The 13508-nt window shown below is 30.2% G+C and overlaps 2 protein-coding genes and 1 pseudogene across 3 annotated transcripts in view; 1 reads left to right on the forward strand and 2 right to left on the reverse strand.

Annotated features, from left to right (window-relative positions):
• Window positions 1-13508, forward strand: part of LOC145187652 (uncharacterized) — a 171854-nt gene that overhangs the window by 112272 nt on the left and 46074 nt on the right. The gene's annotated exons all lie outside the window — the stretch shown is intronic.
• Window positions 1-13508, reverse strand: part of LOC145190978 (uncharacterized) — a 43908-nt gene that overhangs the window by 6870 nt on the left and 23530 nt on the right. Inside the window, exons 5-6 of the mRNA XM_090067683.1 lie at window positions 10294-10500; window positions 9508-9813 (exon numbers count right to left, since the gene is read on the reverse strand). Coding sequence (XP_089923809.1) covers window positions 9508-9813; window positions 10294-10500 — 513 coding nt within the window. The remainder of the gene's footprint in view (window positions 1-9507; window positions 9814-10293; window positions 10501-13508) is intronic.
• LOC149881879 (uncharacterized) lies at window positions 1489-4125 on the reverse strand (annotated as a pseudogene). Its single transcript, XR_016445277.1, has 3 exons — window positions 3092-4125; window positions 2635-2888; window positions 1489-2546 (listed from the first exon to the last, which is right to left on the reverse strand). The product of XR_016445277.1 is annotated as an uncharacterized LOC149881879 (transcript).

Below are 13508 nucleotides of genomic sequence, written 5' to 3' on the forward strand. Positions count from 1 at the left end.
AAATCACTTTAAATTTTTACATAGAATGACCACCATTTTTAACAAAAGCACTCAAATTTTTCAAATACATGGTGACAAGAAATAATGGAGACTCACTTTTTTTAACATTTTTTTAACAGAAAAAGATATCAGTAAAAGTAAAACAAAGTAAAAAATTAAAGTTTTTACATCCAGAAACTCCTCACAGAGGGTATTTAAAATATTTACTTTTAGATTTGATGCAGAGCTTCATATATTTACAGAAATTAAGGGCTGTAGGACAAAATATTTCTTCCCTTACTTCAGCCCAATCATGCAATAAAGATTGCTTTAAGCACTCCATATTTTTAAGGGGTTTAGAACAACAGTTCTTCTCTAAAATTGACCAGATTAAATAGTTGAGGGGGATAAGATCATATAACGATGGGGGGGGGGGGGGGCTTTTTTTGAGATGTGATGAAGTCAGGAGAATCCGCATTAGGGTACAGCGAGAATTTTTTTTTCTTCTAAAAGCTTAAGAAAAGGTGTATTCTTATGTAAAATCAAATTTTAAATAGGGTTTCCTTAAAAAAATCTTTGATCGGAAAAAGTTTTGATACCCAAATTTTCACTTTTAGAAATTGCAAAATTTAGTAAAATCTTATTTGTCACATTTGTCCTTTATTATGCTTTACATGTCCTTCTTTTTCATTGCGATGAAATATTAAATGCAAATAATGTTTCTAGACCAATTGCAAGCTTTTTTGACACTTGTTTCAAAGTCATTATCTTGCATGAATCCTACCAGCAATGCAGATTCTGGACATTTCAGGGGAGAGGGTCTTCAATTTTCAATGAGGTTTCAATGATTAACAAATTTGCTTATAACAGTTGTTTTTTTTGTTTCATTAGAAACAAAGGTGGTGCCAGTGATGCGGTTTCCCCAAAAAACAGGAGGTCTATCCCATCTTAATCAAATAATAATTTGATAACACTACTATAACACTATTAAAAAAACAATAAATAAAACAACATATCTTTCAAATCTATTGACATTGAAAATTTATTAAAATTTCTTTCTTTGTTTTAAAAACAGGTAGCAACTCTCTATGTTGAGCTCTAGCTCTAATATATCCATCTCTTGCATCTGGTCCAACTACTGACATGGATGCTACTGTCACTTGTTTTACAGCACGCTCGGTACTTTGAGTATGAATTTTAGCAGAAGGAGTTATTAGAGGTGTCAATCTTAGCAATACCAACTTATCTTTAGTGAGCGAACAAGTAAAAACAGGTTCTTGTACTACACCATTTTCCCATTTGACTAGCTCTTGAAGAGTAGTTGCTTCAAAGTTCAGTTTAGGTATTTTTCTTGGTCTGATTCGCATGTCTCCAAGGATATTATTACCCCTTTGTTCCAAAATTCGGTCAACTGCAAAGTTGCGGTCTTCTGCATTATTACTAGATAATAAAGAGATTAATAAACTTTCATGGTTCGCATACCAAGCGCCTAACTGGATGTAGGGAGTCACAATTTCTCTTACTATAACAGGTTGATTTCTAAGAATTCTCAATTGAGTCAGAATGTGATTGGAAGCATCTTCAAGTCTGTCTTTAACTTTAATGTCAAAAAAAAGTTTAAAGTAAAATTGTAAACAAAATAATACAAGTAACTCAAGATTTTTCAAATTCTGATCAGTTAAGTCATGTTTCCTTGTCCACATAAAGACTATTCTCATGCCAGTAGTGAGCCATCTGGCATGACTTAAGGGGCCACATTGAATTTCTCTAAGATTAGGTGGCAATATACCGATCTTAACTGCTTTACATAACTTGTAGGTTTGTTTTTGATCTGTTGACATATTTTTTAGTATTGTTTCTGGAATGTCAACAAAGCTCTCTCCCTCTGGAAGAGCTTTAAATTAAGGATTGTACTCCATTTTATTAACATCAGCAAGACATTTTCCCACAGGACCTACAAAGCCAGTACTACATGATGTTAGTCCATCAATTCCTTCTATTAGGTGACACAAAAATAACTCATTTGAATGAAGCATGCATATGGCCCAGTGGCATTTGTGACCTAACATCTTTTCAAGATGTGTTATAGCACCACCTTTCCAGCCAGTGTTAATTGAAGTACTATCAGCTCCAAGTACTAAACATGATTCAGTAAGATTATATTGTTGCAGCAAATTATAAACACCTTCAGCAACCTTTTTAGCTGGCTTATCTGAATGAGTATGTGCATTTGGAGTAAAATGACCAAGATATCGACCACCAGGTTCTATAGTCACAGTAATGTGTTGCTCTTTGTGATAATAGGATGTAGTTGTCCATTTGAATCATTTATCATCGCTCTTGTTCAATCTTTTCTTCCATCAAAGTAAATGCCAATATTATCTGCTTTTGGAAGATTAAAATTGTCATTATTCTTTGCTACTACCATGATTTTTTTTCTTGCTCTCGTCAACTTAGAAGGATCACAAGCAAGGTAAGAGTATTCAGGGGTGAGAAATCCTGCTTCAATTAAATCTTGCAGATAACTTGTAGCAATTGCTGCAGTTGCGGCAGGTGAAATCCCAAACCTATAAAATAAAACTAGTTTATATTTATTTTTATTAATTCATTATCCGAACTTTTGCTGCTCAACAAAATAATAATCTATATGATTACCTTATACTAGCCATTGCTGTGTTTTTTATTGACATATTGTTTTTTCTTGACTTCTTTTCTAAAAATCGTGTTACAAGGAAAGCATAGACACCTAATTTATCCTTTAGAAGCCTTTCAACCAACAATTTAATTTCATTGTCTTTATTTAAAGTAAAGTTAACATTAACTGGATTATAGTTGTCATTGAGTGAAATATCAGGAGAAATACTTTTTTGATATTCTTCATATAATTCTATATCTTGTTTTTCTGTGACCTAAAACCAAACTTTTACAAATATTATTTTTGTTTTATATGTGTGTGTGTGTGTGTGTGTGTGTGTGTGTGTGTGTGTGTGTGTGTGTGTGTGTGTGTGTGTGTGTGTGTGTGTGTGTGTGTGTGTGTGTGTGTGTGTGTGTGTATATATATAATTTGCTATATAAACAAAGAAAATATTTACTATTATGAAATTATATTTACCTCAAAGGATGCTTGATCATCTTGTAGTTTTTTCATTCTTTTCTCATAAGCTTTTTCGTCACTGATTTTTCTCTTATATTTTTTTCTAAGTTTCGTTGTCTCAATTTTATCAGCATGTCCCATTTGCATGTCAGACTTTTCACCTGTCTTATTTCTTTGACTGTATAACCACCTGAGCTCCATAGTTGGAATTTTTTTAGAAAAAATACAGGTGCAATTTATATGTGCTTTACTTTTACAATTTTGGGGGGAAGAACACCCAGACATATCATGCTCACACAGAAGAATCTTATGAGGACATGTTATGAGGTCCATTAGCTTATCTAACTTCAATATAAGTTCTTCTTTTACTTTTGCCTTAGTTCTTCCCCATGCAACGTTTTCTACTTTCTCCCAAAGGGTTTTAATTCTATAATAAAGTGATTTTTCACCAATAATAACTGGCTGTTGAAACTTAACATTTGCTTTTCTCCATTGAGCAAGAATAAATGGAATCAGATCGCTAGCAAGATCTTTGTTAGAATATTTATTATGGTGTAGATTGCATGTCATGCTTTTTTGTTCTTTTAGTAAAATCCCTTTTTGAATAACTGCTCTGTTTGTAGGCAGCTCACTAGGAATAAAATCTTTTCCAGGTCCAATAAAATCTGAAATTGCAGTGGTGGATGATCTGGTCTTAACTTTTGACATTTATGAATATCTCAATTAAATAACTAATAATGAATAAAATAGTAACAAACTTCGATCTTGTATAAAGCTTTTATACAGCGGAGAGCCAAGTAAAAATATCTTTTAAAATTAATTCGGCGCTGCGCTTATTAGGAGAGTTTATTACATAAAAACGGATTTTGTTTACTTTATAATTTAAGTTTTTTTCATTTTAATAATCTGTAAATATGAAAATTTGGGTATCAAGACGTTTTCTTATCAAAAAGTGGTCCATAACAAACCTACCTTGAAATTTAATTTTACATAGGAATACACCTTTTCTTAAGCTTGAAATTTATTTTTTTCAAAAACATATAAATCTCACTGTACCCTAATCCGCATGACACCAGTCTTGCATACCCTGGGCTGTGTGGGCAGGAGCAGAATCTTGCTGAAAGATCAAGTGGTTATCACCAAAGTACTTTGACCCCAAGGAAGGATCCGTTCTTTTAAAAATTTCTAATAGTTAATTTATTTCAATTTTTTAAAAATTTAAACCCCTTTGATTGACAAAAATGAGAGGGGTTTTCCCAGTGGCACAAATTCCAGCCCTGTTGGAAAAAAGTAAAAAACTTGATAAATTATACTGAACCAACTTCACATAGTTTTCAGGCTTGTGATTAATCAGGAAGCCATGAACAACTGCAACAAAACTGTTCTGAGCCACTCTCTCTGGCACTTTCTGAGGTTCTATTAGTGACTCCCACTTCAGATCACTCTTGCCCACAGAGAACTCAGTCTGTTTTGGCCAGTCCTTTCTGTAATAGTGCACCTTAGTGTCACAGCCATCCAAGAGGCAAAAGAAACAAGAAAATTTCATAAAACTAACTTGAAGGCTCATGAGGAATTGTTTTCTAAATAGTATTTGTTATTCTTTTATATGCCAATAACAAGAACTGAAATGTTGGTTCAAGTCACCTGTGCTTGTATGACTGTTTTTCAACAATACAAGAATGTTCTAGAAAGTTCTGGAAGTTTCTTGAAAGTTTTAAAGCTTGATTGAAAGTTATAAAACAGTTTGGAAAATTCTTGGACCTTCTGGATGACTCTAGTAATTCAGGAATATTCTAGAAGAATGCTTGGTATTCAATACAAATCAAGAACTTTCCCAGTTACAAAAACAAGGCTTTTTTGGAATAACAGTTAATTTCTATTTATTTTTAGCAAAATGAGTTAGGAAAACAATTTTTACCCAAGGATAAAACAAAAATAAAAAGTTTGTTACATAGTGTAATTTCATGATATATGGAACTAAAATATAGAAACAAACTTCCAATGGTACACTGTTTAACATCAAGACTGATTTAGATCTTTCAAATTTACTACTATAAAACATGTTAGAAATTATATTGGTATATCTGCTGTGGAACTATTACCCCCAGAAAAATTAAAAAGGACTCATTTACTACATATCATTTAAATTCTGGAACAGGTCGATTTTGAAGGGAAAGAAGAACCTAAGATCTTCTACTCACGCAGATTTTCTTATAAATATGTGTGTGTGTGTGTGTGTGTGTGTGTGTGTGTGTGTGTGTGTGTGTGTGTGTGTGTGTCTATATACATACATACATACATACATACATACATACATACATACATACATACATACATACATACATACATACATACATACATACATACATACCTACATATATATATATATATATATATATATATATATATATATATATATATATATATATATATATATATATATATATATATATATATATATATATATATATATATATATAAATTTTATATTAACATAATTTCTACAATACTATATTATTGCTCCTTCAAGTCGAGCACTCTCTAATATATTCGGTTACATTAAATAATTACAAATTATGAAGAACCATTATTTCAACTATTCGATGAAGAACGTACCAGTACCATCCAAAAAGCAATACTTAAAATGTTTAATGGAGAAAGTCGAGTTACTTATTAAATGTATGAGATGGAAAGCTTTGATGTGCGAAAACGATCCTAACCAGAAGCCTGTTTACCATTAAGATATCAAATCAAGAAAATCCCCACCACAACACCCTGATCTTGTAAGTTTTGAAAATGATTTGCTTAAGCTAATAAAGAATATCTCATTTACTAATATTCAGAATGATTTTCAAAGACAATTACATCACGACATTGCAAAAGTCAAATCTTCAAATAACTTGTTCATCTTTGCAGATAAAACTAGAAACATATATGAACTAGATAAGCCTTCTTATCAGAAGCTTTATGCAGAAAACATTACTAAAATTTACAAAAAATCTGATATAACACAGTATAACAGTATTAACATAGAGGCTAAAAAAATTGCAAAAAATTTGGACATAGACGATAGAATAGAATGTCTAGCAATGAGCTCAGCATTCATTACCCTAAAAGACCACAAGGAAAATTTTGCCAACAATGCTCAGTGCCGTTTAATAAACCCCGCTAAACCAGAACTTGGGAAAATTAGTAAAGTTTTATTAGATGATATAAATAGCAGAGTGAGAAAGGCCACCCTCATACACCAATGGCATAATACAAAAGAAGTAATAGAGTGGTTCGAGTCCATACCAGACAAAAAATTATGTACTTTTATTCAATACGACATTAACGAGTTCTACCCTTCTATTTCAAAACAATTACTTCATGACTCTTTAATACACGCTAAGAAGTTCACCATAATTCCTGATGAATCAATCAATATCATCTACCATACTAGGAAAACTTTACTTTTCGCAAGAAATAATATGTGGAGCAAAAAATCAGGCGACCCTGATTTTGACATTACTATGGGAAGTTTTGACGGAGCTGAACTATGCGAGTTAGTAGGCCTTTACATATTATATACTATTGCTAGTGAATACGGGCTCAACACCACAGGACTATATAGAGATGATGGTCTCTGCTGCTTTTATAATATCAGCGGCCCTCAGTCAGAAAAAATAAAGAAAAATTTTGTCAAGATTTTTAAAGATAAATTCAACCTTACTATTACTATTAAATCTAATTTAAAAATTGTAAACTTCCTCGACACCACACTTAATCTCCTTGACAGTACTTTTCAACCTTACCAAAAACAAGAAGATAACCCTATGTATATCAACGTCAACTCCAATTACCCACCTAATATCATCAAATCGATACCGAAAATGATTTCTAACCGCATCAGTAATATATCTTCAAATAAAGAGGTTTTTGATAGAGCCGCACCGTTTTATAACAACGCTCTCAATTCTTGTGGATTTAAAGGAAAAATTTTTTTCAATCAAAACACGCCAAAACGTGGTGCAGGATCTCGAAAACGAAACGTTATTTGGTTTAACCTCCGTTTTCACTGAACGTTAGAACGAACGTAGCAAAGGTATTTTTGGGTTTAATTGATAAATCTTTCCTAAAGACCATAAATTTCACAAACTTTTTAACCGGAACAACTTAAAAGTTAGTTACAGCTGCCTCCCAAATATTAAGAAAATTATTACTGCTCATAACAAAAGAATTCTATCTAATTCTACTGACAATAATAGCCAATCATGCAATTGCCGACAAGCCACTGCATGCCCACTAAATGGAAAATGCCTTAAGAAAAACCTTATTTATATTTGCAATGTTAAAACTCAGCAGCAAGAAAAGGGGCATTATTATATTGGGCTCACTGAAAAAACCTTTAAAGACAGATGGTATAAGCATAAGAATTCTTTTCGTTATGAAAGTAAAGCAAACTCCACTGAACTTTCTAAATTTGTATGGGAGTGCAAAAGTAAAGGTTTAGAACCCATCCTTACGTGGAGTATTCTTGATCAGGCAGAACCATTTAAACCTGGTGGTAATAACTGTAATTTGTGCTTGACCGAAAAGTACCACATTATTACTTCGAAACTAGACTTGCTTAATAAACGAAGTGAACTAACATCAAAGTGCCGCCATGAAAATAAATTTTTAATAAAAAACTTTAATGCCATCATAGCAGACACTCCATAGAACTTTTTTCGTATTTTTTTGTCGTTACGTTTTTTTACGGTTTATAACATCTGATGATCGCTATTGCGTGAAACTTTAAGTAATGTAATATAAACCAAGCTAATTATTTAGTTTATATAATAAAATAATATATATATATATATATATATATATATATATATATATATATATATATATATATATATATATATAGAATGCCTGCCAATATAATATATATAGAATGCCTGCCAATAACTTGAGTTATTCTAATATTTAGGGAGCCCACCTCACTTTTAAAACATTATTGGCTATATATTAAACTATATGGGACTTTTTGTTTACAATAAATGCAAGAACTACTGCACCATAAAATGATGCATTATATCTTGCTAATTTTTGTTTACACTCTTGATCAAGCACATACTGTTGATTATGTAGTGTGCACTGAAATCTGGCAAAGTCAGTTATTTATTTGTATAAAACACTGTAATTTCTGGTTTATTCAGCAGATAAACTTTAGATAATAAAATCACATGTAGTGCTTTTTATTCGCCTAATTAACTTTGTTTTTATTTAAACTTTAATTTTTAGTTCTTTAGTTTAACATATGCTACAATGCAAGAAACTTATTCAAATTGAAATTTATGTTTACAGATTACGTCATGATATTTAATATGGAGAAAAAAGGATGGTCCAGTCTCAGTTCTTAGGTAAATATGAGTTGAGGTAGAGAAATCCACAATCAACTCCTATGCATTTATGCCAACAAGACAGAGATCAAAAACATTTAGATTAGACAGCAAACTAACTGATATAAGATGTTTGATGTGTAAGGTGATGATTTGAACTGTGGCAGATAAAAGGCAGCTAAGTCCGTATAGAAAAGCGTAACAGTATTTTATGAGCAAACAAGTATCCCTATTAAAACTAAGTGCTAAGCTTGTGGAAAGATAAAAAGTGATTAAGTGGTTACTTTTCTGCAATATTTGATCACCAGAAAATTTCCTCCCAGAGCAGAGAAAATGTGATGACCAGTGAATTCAGCATTTGTGATGTTTTTGAGATAAATGAAAACTCTGATAAGCACTAGCAATAAATTATTACTTTAAAATTACTTTTTAACTTGGAATGACTTATGATTACGAGGAAAAAAGAAAGACGTATGGCAAATGATTATACATAGATGCTAAATGTCAAATAAAAGTAAAAAATGACTTGACACCAGAAAAAAAATTTAACAAAGACTGCTAGTCAGAGGTGAAATAGACCATTAAAGTAAATTATTTTAAACAATATCTGAACAATAGCTGTATAATAATAATGTAATTTAATAGCTGTAACAATATCTGAACAATAGCTGAAACACAAAACATTTTAAAGAAATAAAAACTTTAACTGAAAGGTACAAGTTTATTTTTAAAAATATGGTTTAGAGCAGAACTAATCATATCTAAACACCAAAAACATATTACACACAAGTTAAATTTTTGATTATACAAACTGACAGATTCTTTCAAGCAACTTTTTTCAAGATATAAATTGAGTAAAAGTACTCTACTTTATCTAAAAAGTTACAATATACTACTCAACTTTAACTAAGACGTCCAAAATGACATGGAGTTCAAAACTTTTGTGTTTACTTATTTTTTTATATGTTATCTAAGGTTTGAAAATTTCAATAGCTATTGTATAAAACTGGTTATAGGACACAAATCAATTAACACTTCTTGATTTCAAAATTTTAAGACAAATACCTGATTCAAATGAGGATAAATCCTTTATAGGGGATAATGACACGCTTGATCTTTTTTGTTTCTTCCCAGTAGCTCTTTTAATCTTTTTCTTATGAGATTGTAATGTTTCATCTTCCTCTTCAGATAAGCTCCATGAAAAAGTATGTTGCTTATTTTGTTTTTTATATAGTCGATCGTTGTCAAAATTGTCTTCATCATCAGAGATTCTGGATTTTACCTTCTTTTTTGTTGGAGATAAGGATAAAGCTTCATTTTTTTTTGTTTTTTTTGAGCTTTCTGAGGGAGACTGTTTTCCTTGCTTTGATTCTATATCAAAAGTAAAAAGAAAACACTTTTCTAAGATCTAGTTTCTATGCTGTTAATTAAGCAGAAAATTTAACATACTTTTAATATAAGTAACAAACACAAACTGAATTTGATAATTATTTTTTGAATCCTACTTAGTCACATCCTAATAAGGAAAAATGGAACAAAATCTGTTATTATAATTTTCTTCAATCTAAAATTTGTAATGCTAGCATGATCTCAGCTAGAAAATGTAGCTACTAAACTTTACATTTCCACCTTCAGCTATCTGCTGATGTTCTTTAAAGAGTATCCTAAGAAAATCTACATTTTAAGAATATAAAAACATTTTGGTTTTTATAGATAAAAGAAATCAAAAGCTCTTAGTTTTTATTTCTATTAGTTTTTATTTTTATAAACTTATATTTCTATGAGTAGCCAATTTTAGCAATCATTTTAATAGTGCAAAACTACTTCTAAAAAGAATAAAAATTATCTCACTTTTTTTCTTTTTCTCAACATCTTCTTGATCAATAGGTGATTGAGAGTCTAATACTTGCTTCTTCTTAAAATCATTTGGTGACTTGACAGAGGTTTTTTTCAAAGGAAATGGCTCCTGATCCTCTTCAACCAAAGTTTTTCGCTTTTTTTTTACAGTAGCAGATGTTGGAGACAAAAGTTTCTTTTTCTTTTTTCGAAGAAACATATCTAACAAAAACATTTACATCACCTTTTTATTTTTTTTTGTTGCTGAATTATAGAATTAACTAACATGCATTTTTACAGTTAAGTATTACATAATTTATTAACACAACCATTATTTTGTGACACAGGTGCTGAGTGTAAAATAAAGAAAAGTTTTTATTGCTGTTCTTACTTTTGATTCAAAGATAAAGAAAATAAAGTAATAAAAAATTCAGTGGCCACTGATAGAACCAATTTTTAAAAATTTGAATATGACCAACTTAACATGTTTATGTTTTGGGTAGAAAATGAGTTAGCTGTAAATTAGTACAACGTTTTTTGTACTGACTTACAACAAACTTTATAAAACCAAAGATTGCATATTAATCAGAAGAAAAAATTCAAAATGGACTATCGCAAAGTTGTAGGTGATTGGAGAAATAAAGCTGGAAAATTTGCACTTAAAAAAACCAAGATTGCACATTAAGCAAAAGAAAAATTTCAAAATTGATTATTTCAGAGTTGAAGGTGATTAGAGAAATACTTATGCCTTAAAAGCTGGAAAACTTGTCTTCATAAAAAACAATCTCAAACAAAAGGTTTTGCTTTATTTAAAGCCTTTTGATCATCCTAAAATCATGGCTGTTTTACAGGGCCTACAGAGTGCCCATCTAATGACCCCATTGAGGCTGTTTGAGAAGTGGTATGCAAATAATCTTTTCCAAGAGTATTATCAAGGTTCTGTTAATTTTGAAGATCAAACTGGGATCTTCTTTGTATCAATCTTACTCTTTAACCTCATTTAGGGTAAAAAGGAATCCAAAATTTTTTTTTTCTAAAACATAATTTGGATAGGTTGATATGTTAGTTTGCAAAAAAACTGGCATTTTTGTCTAAATATTACAAAACACTATATTTATTCACTAACTTTTTTATGACCATGTGTATGGCTGGTTAAATCATATATTATTTCAATATGCATTCCTAAGATATATTGAAAGGTATTTCATATGGCAACTATGGTAGCTGTAAATAAAATAAAATAGTGACAAAGTTCGTCTTGATGAACCAAGATATGTAGAAAAAATAGAAGCAATTATAATCAGGGTCGCTAAATTTGCAAAAATTACTTTTAAATCTGAGACAGTTCATAAAAATAGTATATTGATGTGCATATTTATTAAGTTCATCATTCTGGTAGAGTAAAACTTAATAACTAATTAATTTATACTTTATTCTCTGTAGGAAATTTGATGTGCTACTTTTGAATTCCATTTGAATTATAAAATTATAAGAAAAAAGCTATGCTTATAAAAGTAATAAATAACTAAGTAAAAATTTACATTAACTAGGCTAGCAAAACAACACTTTTATTTACTGATAAAAGATTTTCAGAACCTCTGTAAGATCCTCTGTATGACACTTAAACTTGGAGGTTAGAAAAAATATTAACTTTAAGTCAATGATTATTTTATTGACTCAAAAAATTGTTTTTGATACAATAAAATATTAATATTTTTTCTCTTTGTAGCTACAAAAATCATTTTCATTGATGCCACAAAAAGTGGTCCTTGTCAAACTTTGAGGGAAACAACTCTTCAACATTCGGACAAAGTTCTTATAATGATCTTGCCTGTGGTACATGTTCTGATGACTGGAATATGTAAGGTCTTTCTTGGCAGCATTTCAAAAGCTAAAAAACATTTTTGATGATTTTCTATCTGATGTTCCTATGGAAGACTATAAAAAGGCAACATCTAATGCTCTAAAAAAAATTGTTTTCCTTATATTAGAAAAGTAGTTGTTAAAAAAAAAATAAATAAGTGTCTTGGTTTGCAATCAGATTACATTCATGACTGTAATAAAAAGGGGGAGGGGGGAGGGGGTAAAAACCTAAACTAGTAGCTGATTTATTTCCTCGCCCAAATACCTAAATAAAAATGAAAAAGTTTCATTCTTACTTTGAGTGATTTTTTGCTGGTAAAAGAAACTCCTGACTAGCTTTCTGTCTTTAGAAAGCTAAAGATTAAATTTACATTAAACAAATAATTCATGAGTCTCTTCATTCAAAAATGGTCAGAACAATGACAATTCATGCTTGGTTCTGGAAATTTCTTCACAAGCTAATCCAGCAAGTAGTCTTGCCAATTGAACTTGAGGTTAGGTAGCTACAGAATGAGGAGAATCCCATAAGACTGGGAAAAAGAAATAGGATAAAAATTTTCCAAAAACCAATCTTTGTATGAGAGTAAACTACCTTTAGGTGAATGGAGAATGCCTTCTGATGAAGAAGTAGAAGTATTTTTACAAGATAAAATGTTTGAATAAAACCCACCTCTTATAGCTGAAGATCAAGCAAATGATACATTCTGTAAATTTTCTTAACTAATTGCCTACATGTTTAACTTTGCCATGTCAGCACCTTATCTTGTGTATAAAGAAATGTTGGTCCTGTAATGGTTTATTAATAAAGTAGATCAATTTAGTCTTTTAATATTTTGTTTAGCCCTATTCTGTGACCCAAATTATTTCAATTATCATTTGAAAGAAAGTTATTTACCTAACCAAATGAATCAGCAGCTTGCACCAAAGGTTCAATAAAAAAAAAATATAGCAAATCCACTTTATAACTTTAAAATGCATAATATATAGTACATAGATTTCTAAGAATTACATGAGCTTTATACAATCAAAAAAATGGCAAAAGTTTCCTAGACAATCTACACTGCGTGACAAAAGTTATTGTACGCTAAGAAAAAAAAAAAATTCAATATAGACACAATTTTTCTGCTATATTTAATGAAAATTATTTATAATTTTTTTTTTAATAGTATTTATTTTGTTAATTTATGAATTTTTTGGAATTTATATTGAAATAAAGTACACTTGGCGTACACTAATATTTATTTAACTCCAAACCGTTATGTCCACCATTTTTCATACATTTTTGAAAATAAAGTAAACTATAAACACTTTAAGATTAATTTCAATTGTTTTAAATGAATTTTTTGGTTAAAAAAAAGTAAAATGAG

Source organism: Hydra viridissima, unplaced genomic scaffold (assembly GCF_058129835.1).
Source record: "Hydra viridissima isolate aposymbiotic clone 2 unplaced genomic scaffold, HvirCarnegie_v1 scaffold_11, whole genome shotgun sequence".
Lineage (NCBI taxonomy): Eukaryota > Metazoa > Cnidaria > Hydrozoa > Anthoathecata > Hydridae > Hydra > Hydra viridissima.